The following is a 10,790-nucleotide window of genomic DNA, read 5'->3' on the forward strand; positions in this document are numbered from 1 at the left end:
GGGAATTCTCTGCATTTTTATTTTCTTAGTCGTTGGATTTTTATCTCTGAGGATGATCTTTCATGTTGCCGACCTCAGCTTGGCAGTAAATGGCTTCTCGGACACTAGTTGCTCTGCTAGTTATAAACTAAATATTATGTTAATCTCAGTATTAAATACCTTATTACTAATGCAATACAAGCACGATATGGCGCCATGCCATCATTGGCACGGACTGCTTACTTTTTAATTTGCCAGTACGTGTCATGATGACAGGTTCAGCTGGTTCTCATGAAGTCAAACTGCTGTAAACTCAGTCTGTAACTCTATCATCCCAGGACTCCCAGAGCCCGGACAGCGGGGGGCGGTCCGCCGGCGGCTGCTATTGGCTGAAGGGGACGACCTACTCCGACATCGGTACGCTGGCCTGGATGATCACGCTGAGCGACGGCCTGCACAATTTCATCGACGGATTGGCCATCGGCGCCTCCTTCACCGCCTCCGTCTTCCAGGGCGTCAGCACCTCCGTGGCCATCCTGTGCGAGGAGTTCCCCCACGAGCTCGGTGAGTCGGGAGCTCCAAAAGGCTGCTGCTTTGAAAACTAACTTTGTTTTCACCTTCCTTAATGTTCTCTCTCTGCTACCAGGAGACTTTGTGATCCTGCTGAACGCTGGCATGAGCATACAGCAGGCTCTGTTCTTTAACTTCCTGTCGGCTTGTTGCTGTTACCTGGGAATGGGCTTTGGCATCCTGGCCGGCCACAGCTTCTCCCCCAACTGGATCTTCGCCCTGGCCGGGGGAATGTTCCTCTACATCGCTCTGGCTGACATGGTCAGTGTTTGGGGGGGGGGGGGGGGATGAGGTCAACACAGATGAATGTGTTGTAAGAGGAGGATGGGTTCTCATTTAAACAAAAGCAGACTCCTTTTAAGATCTTTAGAACTCTGGAAGAGGACGCTTGTAGTTGGGGAAAGTGTGTCACATCGTATACATGTGGTTGATTGTGTCAGGAAGAAAAATCTGTCACCCAACAACAAAATCTATCCAGAAATAAAAGGTTTTTATGCCAGCAGTAAATGTTATTTTTCAAATAGTTCCTTATTTATTCAGTGAGTAAAACAATAGTCTTTATTAAAAGTCACATATTACTTTGACCTAACAAGACAGGGAATAATAGGCACGCAAAAAGTGTTTTTTTTGGCTTCATAACATTTATGTCTTCGCACACACAGAAAGAAGATCTATTTAAGAGTAGATCTTCAGAAGCATGTTATCGAGGTCAGGCTACAAGCTGAAACGCGTTGGTCTAACAAGGAATTTGTTCTTCATTCTACAAGTGTTCTTACACCTTGGAAGTTGGTGAAGTTGTGCCTGAAATCAGGACTTCTAGAAGATAATATATATATATTTAATGCAGGAAACACAAAGCTGTTCAACCAGCGCCTGTATTATAGAATACAGGAATTGTCATGTAAGAAGAAACAGACTCGCATAGTTAAATAATCATTTATTTATCCTCTATTCATGCAGGGGGACCTTATGGTTTATCATGAATTTAAGATTGTTTGTTTTTCGCTAAGAAAGATGCGTGTCCTAAAATTATGTGATGCAGTAAAAATATTACTTTATTAAGAAAATGGAAAGCTAAGTGTTTCCTGTATCCTTTAGTACCATTTTAAGAGTTTTCAGCATATTTTGATGATTTTCGGGGATAATATCATGAATCACAATTATTTTGTCCAGGATAATCGTGACATAACGTTGTGCTGATCTGTAAACAGTTCTCAGCATAGTTCCTTCATCTGACATCCTGCTTCAGTTTAATTAAATGTCTGTAACTAAACTCAGTACTAACTCAAAGACGCTCTCCAGCGTTTTTATTAACGCGCCTCAGTAAAGTAGTAACATCCGGACTGTTAGCAGAGCAGGTGCGTGACTACTATTTGGACTTTTCCCTGAAGATTAAAAGGTTCTTCATGTCTCTGTGTTTTTTTTTGGCTTCTCAGTTTCCAGAGATGAACGAGGTGAGTCGGGAGGAAGAGGACGCCGGCGGCCGCAGCTTCCTCCTCGTCTTCGCCATCCAGAACGCCGGCCTGCTGACGGGTTTCGCCATCATGCTGCTCCTCACCACCTACTCTGGTCAGATACAGCTGGACTATCGCCAGACACACCAGCTTGGACCAGTGTGAAACTCACAACTGAGATGGGTTTTTTTTGTGTGCGCTGGTGTAAACTGACCCCCAAGAGGAGGGAACTTCTCCTCTTGATCTTCCTCCCATCCTCGGTTTCCAGGACAGTTTGGCTGCTGTGCGGCAGGTACGCACACCTCCTCTTTTAAAAAACACTTGAGTAGCCGTTCATGCAGAGTTCACACATGCAGTAGATCCCCAGCAAGAGCAAGAACCAGCCTTCATTTAAAAAAAAAGTTTTATCGACCTTTTCCCTGAGAGCTGCTCCCTCTCACACTTTAGAAATATCCCCTGAAGCAGCGAGTTGACTCAAAACTTTCCCCTCTATCCTCCGGACTACTGATCAGCCATTTTCGGCTCCGGATCTTGTTTTCCTTCTCTCAGTGGTTGTCATTGAGCCTCAAGTGTTGAGATTCACTAGATGCAGAGTATTTCTATCACTAACCCTCGGTGCCCGCAGCACTTCCTCAGGAGGTGGAAAAAGCACAATCAGGTAACAGCAGCTGTATTATTGACATCCTTCTTCCCCCAGACTTTAACCTCCTGCCCTCTTCATCACATACCAAAAACAAATCGTTACCAACCTGAACTGGAATTTTAATTAACTTCAAACTGACTTCCAGCTGGACTCAATTGTTTGTGTTTTGATGTTATATTTTTTTATGCGTGATAAACATGAACTCGGACTTCTGAAGACCAAATATGGGCAGACCATTGAGAATGGTGAAGGGCTACACGGACACACGGACTTTCAGTTAGAAACCCCTGAAGAAGCCTGGACCAGATATGTCACGCGACATAAAGAGTTTGATGTTTGAGGCTTCATGCAGATCAACCCTCTGCGCCCTTGTCGGCGTTCCTCCCTCTAGTTTACCATCTGTGCCCTTCATTGACATGTCATTGAATCGTTTTTTTATTCCTCGTATTCTTGAGCTGAAAATGCAAATCTGTGGTCTCCGCACATCCCGGAGAGGCTAGTTCTCCCTCAATGATCTCTTCTTTTACAGTTCAGTAAAGGTTCAAATAAGATGAGTTATATATACACACATCTACGCCTCCTTCTCTGTGACCGTATCCATATTAATCACAATAATGATAGAAAAATGAAGTTATATACTGTATCTGTTTAGGTTGTCATGACAAACCCTCTGATCCTCTCTGAGCTGCACTACATGGCCAAAAGTATGTGGACAAGCTTATGTGCAGGTTTTTTGTGGGGTTGTTTTTCATGGTTTGTTTAACGGCTGCTATTTTGGTAATAAATTAAATGTTTATGTCATTTTGTTTTAAGCACAAATGCAAAAAACTGACCGGCTCCTCTAATGTTAGGATATACAGTTAAGTAAATATTTCTGGATTTTTTTGGCATGTTGGTCAAACAAAACAACGACAAAAAGAGTTATGATATGTTATCAATCAGACACGTTAAAGTGGAAACAGACAACTTCCCCTCACCTCTCGTGTTTCTCTGTGGTTTTATTGTTTCTGTCGCAAAAACAAATGGATCACTTTACGTTTTTTACTACTAGCGACAACAAAGAACACACTACGTGTTGTTTCCCACTGTTCGTCTTGTCCTCGACTGGGGACAGTTACTGCAAAATAAACTCACATTGATGGTCACATTTGGTAACTGGGGATAGCTACCGATAAATGGAGGCTTATAGGGAACCGGTTTAAACGCAGATGGTGTCATTATTCTACATCCATTTGATTGTGCAATCAATACTTCATACCGTTAAAGCAAAAAAAAACTGTTTACTGACACTTTAATCGATAACTAAAATATAGTTAGCTGTCTGCAGTCCTAGAAATGTAGCTTGTTTGCTTCAAGATAAAATAATATGTTAGACGACAGGCTTCCAACTTTGTGGCAACATTTTTCTGTTTCCTGTTTCAACATGATGATCCTCACAGTTCCAAAATCTGCTGCGAAGCCTCTGCGTACTTTTGGGCAGTGAAAAACGGTTCATGATCTGTAATGGTGTGTGTGTATCGGAGTTGTTGCCGTTTGTCATATTGTAAACGACAGCAACTGTGACTAGTGTTGTTTAGGTTGAAACAGCCATTCACACCAACGTCCTCCTTTCTGCTGCTGTGGACGCTACAGATCACTCTCTGCTGATCCACATTTACTGACATCGGAGTGCACATATGTTTCGCCGTTAAATATTCAAAAAGCAACACAGAACACACAACATGCTTTACTGTAGATTCAATATTAGAATATAAGAAGAGCCGTAGGTTATTATTTATGAGAAATAGAAGTTGGGAGCCATGATTGGCTCTCACAGTGTAAAGACCTAGAGGGCGAGCTATTAAAACGGTTACCACGAGGTATCCTTTTTCCCCTTTTTAAAATATTTCATTGACTCCTAAGTACTTGAGAAAAAGCAGTATGTATGTTATTTTGGAAGGTTTTCAATATGTTTGGAAAGTTACATGATGACCTATTTTTATTTTTTTTTAAACTATCTTAAGTTTAAGATAGTTTTTTTCCAGAATCTCTCCCATTCAGTGACTTAAAAAACATATAATAATAAATAACTATACAATATATAATCTCTTGTACACTACAGAAACAGAATGACTTATGCTGCATACACTTGTTGCTGCTTGATATTTAAGATGTATGGGAGATTATGCATTGTTGTTAGAGCCATAGAATATTTATTTTATGCTTTACACTCAAGATAAAATATTCAGTTTCGGTTTACATCACAAGCCATGAAAGCAGACGAAAGTTCAGTCTTTTTGTTTGTTTATCTTTTGTTTCAGTATTTTATTTTGAAGGAATGTCGCACATTTAAAGTCAGCATAGACACACAAATATCTGAATTTCTGGTCAGTTATAATATAAACCAATGTTTGACTTTTCTGGAGATTTTGATAATTTATTGATGTGCTCTCAGACTTTATAATTTAATAATAAAAAATATTGTACCTAATGTAATCTATTGGAATCCTCAACAGCCTTCAGTGTGTCATGGACATCTTTTTTATAAACATTCTTTTCCAAGAAAATCATGTGTCAAGTGTCATTATTGTCTTGTTTAGTCTTCTTAACAGTTTATTCAACTTATTTATGTTCTGTGCAAATGATCTGTTCTCCCTATAGTCCTCTCTTAGAGCAAAGCTTCAGTCAGTATACAGGTGTAATATTCTATAGATAGTACAGCAGATGTACTTTGTCTCGTACCTTTAAAAGAAAGAAGGTACAAACAAACCAAATCACATGAAGGATTTTCTCTTTTTGGATTTGTTTATCTCATTTTTCATGGTTCAGCTCATCAAACATTCATGGGATTGTATTTTTTTCCGCCCATCTTTTTTTACTTTAGTGGAAATTAAATAGACAATTGTAGAAGTTATTGTATGTTTCCTGTAAATATTTGAAAGTTTCAAACATTCTCACACAGAAAAATGATGTATTACTATTATATTATTGGAGGGTTCAAAGCTAATGTATTGTTCCTGGGTTAAAGCAGTGTGTCATCAAATAAAGTAGAAGTATCAAGTAGCAGAATAAGGAAGTACTCAAGTAAAGTATTCATTTGTGGAAAATACAATACGTTAAGTACATTTACTCAAGTACTGTATCTAGGTACATTGTGAGGTATGACATATTTACATGTTGGATTGCTAATGAATATTAGTGTTTCAGGGTTTTTGCACAGGGATGGTTTCTGACTCTGTATTTAACTACTTGAGTTTTAAATAAATGTACTTAATTACTTTCCATTACGGAAAAACAGCATCTGGAGAGGATGCAATAAAATACTTTTTATGACAGACAAACACAAAGTTAGCTAAACATTTCTGTTTACCACACTAGTGCTGCGCCTGGTGCCCACCAGGGGGCAGTAAATACACTGGAATGTAAAAGAAGAAGAAGAAGAAGAACACCGCTACGTCACTTCCGTGTCCAACACAGGTGATTAGAATTTTGTCTGGAAACGAAACTGTCGAGAGCAGCGACGACTTTGATGACATGGCTTGAGCGAGTTTACAGAGAGTCGTGTTATAACAGGTGAACATATGTATTAACTTATCATAATTATAATGTCCGGTAACGTTACAATTATTATTATACACATGAGGCCACGAGAGGACGGTTTTAAAGTCGCCGGCTAGCTAGTTAGCTAGCTAGCCGGCGACTGACTTAGCTAACGTTAACTAATGAGAGTGTCTGTGTGTAGCTTACAAGCTAACAGACACTCCCTTTGATTCAGCTGTTTAGGCTCTGTTACCTGCTAATCTGTCAGTTCGTCATAATGTAACGTCAAATGAGAATTGTCTCTACAGATTATATGTGACCACAGTACTGACACCTAGTTAATGTACAAGTATGTGACCATGGTACTGACATCTAGTTAATGTACAAGTATGTGACCACGGTACTGACATCTAGTTAATGTACAAGTATGTGACCACGGTACTGACATCTAGTTAATGTACAAGTATGTGACCATGGTACTGTTGTTGATGAAAAACATTAGATTAGATTAAATGTATCGTCACTGCAAAGAGTACACGCAATTTACTGAGACTACATCAACCAGAAGTGCAAAAAGCAGTAAATAATATACAGAATAAAATATAGTATGAGTAGAATAAACACTATAGGGTATAAATACACACTAGACATATACAGTATGGACAGTATACCCATAGTAAGCAGTGCAGATATACTAATAGATTTGTAGTACAGAGTGTAAAGAAATGCTTACAGTAGATATTATAGATTAAACAGCTGGAGGTATGATTAGGTGTATACACTATAGATCGGATATACCGTGTAATACTCAATACTCAATAGACATCCAATTGAGAAACTGTTAACTAGCAAAAAATATAAATGATATACCTTTTAAACACCGACAAGTCTGCTGAAATGACCAATATTGCTGTGATTTAATAGAGAAACTAGAGAGGGAGGAGCCATGGCCTGCGCCCGAGTGCCACTGGATGAGCAGCAGGTGACCGAGCCGGGCCCGCTGGGGAAAGAGCACACGCTGCCTGCACTGGTCAGTCAAACCTCCTCTTTTTAAACAGAAAATGCACTCAAACATCAGTGTGTGGTGCTCCAGGAATCACCAGACTTGCCTCTCACAAAGACCAGTTTTATGAGAGTCAAACCTCTGCTGCTCTCTGTTCCACATTCAGCACCCGGCCAGGAAGGAGGAGCGCTGCTTCGTGCCTTACAAACCCCCGCCAGAAGACGGCTCTCCCGCCGAGGCTGAGGAGTTTTTGGAACATGCCAAATTCATCACGGAGGACCTGGACTGGCTGCTTGCACTGCCCCATGACAAGTTCTGGTGTCAGGTGAGAGGCTGTTAATATGCAAACATCTCTCTGAGCCACAAAGAAAGAAATGTGAATGAATGAAAACACACTGTAGATTCAGACGTTTCTCGTCTCCTCCACCAGGTGGTGTTCGATGATTCTCTGCAGAGGTGCCTGGACTCGTACCTGCACCACGCTCCTCGCGGCCTCGACCTCGCCGCCCTTCCCTCCTCTCCGGCGGTGGTCGACATGCAGCGCTGTGTTCACAGGGCCGTCTTCCTGACCTTCCTCCGGATGGCCACACACAAGGAGTCCAAGGTAGGAGCAGCATCCAAATATGAACTCTAGAGAGGGAACAATTCTCTACTCATCAGACGTACCAGTTATTGTTTGCATAATCAAATGAGCATAGTGTTTGTCAAAGCCACTCCTAAGTACACAGCCTACACATACTGTTGAACTGGTTGCTTTGTGCTCCTGTTTCACAGGAGAGCTTCCTCACCCCGGCTGTGTTTGGAGAAATTATCTATGAGAACTTCCTGTTTGACATTCCCAAAATCCTGGATCTGTGTGTGCTCTTTGGAAAGGGCAACAGCCAGCTGCTGAACAAGATGATCGGTGAGCTGTTTTTAATCATTACGGAGTATGTTGATGACTTAAATGGAATATTTTGTGATTAGAATGTGGAGTGAAGATTGGACGTTTTTAATGTGTGTTGTCACTATTTGTTAACTTTCATAACGATGTATTTTTTTAGAGAATATCTTTACCCAGCAGCCGTCTTACTACGTCGACTTAGATGAGACGGTTCCCACTGTGTTACAGGTGAGATCATATTTAAAAAGTGTAAGACTGGTAAAAGATATTAAGGGTTTTCCAAGGAGTGATTTAAAGACACACAGATGATATATTGTCTCCTCTCTCCTTTCCTTTGCTTCTCTTCCCTCCTTTCCTTTCCTTCTCTTCCCTCCTCAGGTGTTCGACACCATCCTGGATAAGTGTGGTCTCTACTGTGAAGGAGCCGCCGCCATGGAGCCGATGAAGCTGAACTCACAGAAACAGCGCACTGCCATGACCATGAGCCAGCAGGTCAGACCAACACGCACATCTACAGACATAAACAGCATGCAGGGCTGAACAAAACAGGCTGCTCTGGTGTGTAAATAGCTTCTCTGTGACAGTGATTATTCAGATATAACTTGATTTATTATCACAACACATGGGGGACATTTTTCTGCTTTGAGCCTCGATAAATAAATCAGGCTTTCCTTAGGAACTCGTTAGTAATCTGTTTTTACATGTAAGAATTTAAAAGGTTAGCATCACTCACCCTTTCTGCAAGGGTTATAATTTCATTCTGTTGTAGATGTATAGTTTGTCCACAAGTTAAAGAAGAGTCTTCAAATCCAGGCGCTGAATGGGTCGAACATGTCACAATTTAATATCTGATATTCAATTCAAAAAATGAGTTAAACTTTCTGTTTAACTGGCGTTAAAAAGGTTTTAAATCCGAGTTGATGAAGATATGAAATGTTATATTTGGATATTCAGTTATCTGGTTTACTGACGGTGACAGGAACGCTCAGTAGTTTTATCTGCTTCATGTCTTTGATCGTGTTTGTGTGTTTTCTTCTTCAGGATCTCGTAGATCTGGTTCTGTACCTGTGTGACTCCACCACCACCATCCATGCCTTCCTGGACATCTTCCCTGCCGCCTGCTCCAGCTTCCACTCCCATGGTTTCCTCAGCAGGTAGAAGTACACGGATGAAGTATAACTGTCGCTATCGCAGCTACACCTCCGGAAGAAGCTTCTCGTGAGTGTTTTTTTTGTTTTTGTCTCCTGACAGACTGACCTCGTTTTATGAGTCCGCTGTGCCTGACCTCGAGAACGCGGTGAGGAAGAGAAACTTTGACGATAAAGGGTGAGTTTCTGATGAATATAACGCTTTAAAAAGGTCAAAAGATTGAGACCCACTCGATGAATACCTTAATGAATGAAACCCAAACCCTCCTTTAGTCTTCAGGAGGACTTGTGGAAGAGGTTGTCCCACTCCTGTCGTAAGATAGTGGAGATGGCTCACCTGCTGCTGCACCACACCTGCCTGCAGCCGATCCTGGAGGGGTGAGGCGTCCACACTCTCATTGTGCATCTTAACAGGATTGGCATAACACACACACACACACACACACGCACAAATTAATTCTGCTGGATGTTGTTGCCTTGCAGGGGAGAAAACATGCAAACCTTTGCAGAGGAGCTCCTACAACATTTCACATCTTTTTTACCTGAGAAAAGGTAAAATTGCTGGTTGAGATCTGGGGTCACCTCCGGGGCAGGGGGCGGGGGCTTGTTAGTTAGTCCTCATTAAATGTCACAAGTGTTTTTTCTTTTTAAGTGCAATGACAAAGTGCATGAAGAGGTTTGTTCTGTCCTCTCAGGTTCTTGTCGGACTATGATGAGCAGTTCTCCATCGCAGACGACATCAGCCTCCTCCAACAGGCCCTCCCTCTCATGTATCTTTCTCACGCTTAAAGCAGGAACTCTAACAACAGACTTTATGGCTTCAGGCCCAAGCACGCTGAAAACGTCTGACGTTTTGAAGCACACCTACGGTTTTAAATAGACAAACGCCTCTACGCAGACCTTGTTTTAATTTTGGAGCAGCAAATTAGGACCCAGTGACTTTCTCTTCTGCCTTCAGTATTTCTTTGGAGAGAGCTTCACTGAATAAAGAGCTAAAGAGGAAACTATCTTATTAAAGAAATAACGTATTACTACTGTCGACCTGTTTGTTCGGTAGCAGACTATAATGTCTATTATTAGTCGTTTCATTTCCTTAACCGCCTGCTTCCCTCAGCGATGAGACCAGGACGTCCTACCTGCTCCAGGGGGTAGAGAGCGCCTGGGACAGTGTGGGGCGACGGAGACCGCACAGCCAGACTCGGCATCAGGGAGCAGCGGGCGGTGCTGCCGCCTCCTCCTCATCTGGCTTTAGAGTTCAGGAGGAGAGAGAGTCAGAAGGAGGAGAGAGTCTGAGAGGAGCAGAGGCCATGTTGGATGTTCCCCGAAAAGGAAATAATGTGAGTTCTGTGATTAATACAGCTAATTTAATATGTTTTTATGAGTGTCCTGTATTTATTATAAGTAGTTAGCTGAGGGAGTTTTCACAAATAATATCATAATGTTTGCTTAAAATGTGAGGCTGAAGTTAATCGCTTTGTCTATAAAATATAACAAAATAGTGAGAAATTCCTGTTGTAGTTTCCCATATATATATATATAAATATATTTGGGAAAATATTTTAAGAAAAAATTTTATATATATATATATATA

At 41.2% G+C, this 10,790-nt stretch overlaps 2 protein-coding genes across 5 annotated transcripts in view; both read left to right on the top strand.

Moving 5' to 3' along the window:
• slc39a14 (solute carrier family 39 member 14) overlaps nt 1–5,192 on the top strand; it is a 24,471-nt gene extending 19,279 nt beyond the window's left edge. For all 4 annotated transcript variants that reach the window (XM_031870556.1, XM_031870553.1, XM_031870555.1 and 1 more), the window contains 3 exons: nt 318–543; nt 626–810; nt 1,986–5,192. In XM_031870556.1, the coding sequence (XP_031726416.1) occupies nt 318–543; nt 626–810; nt 1,986–2,168 (594 nt within the window). In that variant the 3' untranslated portion in view covers nt 2,169–5,192. The remainder of the gene's footprint in view (nt 1–317; nt 544–625; nt 811–1,985) is intronic.
• An 869-nt stretch (nt 5,193–6,061) lies between these two features.
• The window catches only part of ascc2 (activating signal cointegrator 1 complex subunit 2), a 7,840-nt gene continuing 3,111 nt past the window's right edge, over nt 6,062–10,790 (top strand). Inside the window, exons 1-13 of the mRNA XM_031870601.1 lie at nt 6,062–6,198; nt 7,090–7,195; nt 7,335–7,493; nt 7,599–7,772; nt 7,943–8,072; nt 8,212–8,279; nt 8,430–8,543; nt 9,093–9,205; nt 9,303–9,377; nt 9,473–9,577; nt 9,683–9,751; nt 9,895–9,969; nt 10,314–10,580. Of these exons, the coding sequence (XP_031726461.1) occupies nt 6,155–6,198; nt 7,090–7,195; nt 7,335–7,493; nt 7,599–7,772; nt 7,943–8,072; nt 8,212–8,279; nt 8,430–8,543; nt 9,093–9,205; nt 9,303–9,377; nt 9,473–9,577; nt 9,683–9,751; nt 9,895–9,969; nt 10,314–10,580 (1,499 nt within the window). The 5' untranslated portion in view covers nt 6,062–6,154. The remainder of the gene's footprint in view (nt 6,199–7,089; nt 7,196–7,334; nt 7,494–7,598; nt 7,773–7,942; nt 8,073–8,211; nt 8,280–8,429; nt 8,544–9,092; nt 9,206–9,302; nt 9,378–9,472; nt 9,578–9,682; nt 9,752–9,894; nt 9,970–10,313; nt 10,581–10,790) is intronic.

This window comes from Anarrhichthys ocellatus, unplaced genomic scaffold (genome assembly GCF_004355925.1).
Source record: "Anarrhichthys ocellatus isolate YVR2014 unplaced genomic scaffold, GSC_Weel_1.0 scaffold53, whole genome shotgun sequence".
Lineage (NCBI taxonomy): Eukaryota > Metazoa > Chordata > Actinopteri > Perciformes > Anarhichadidae > Anarrhichthys > Anarrhichthys ocellatus.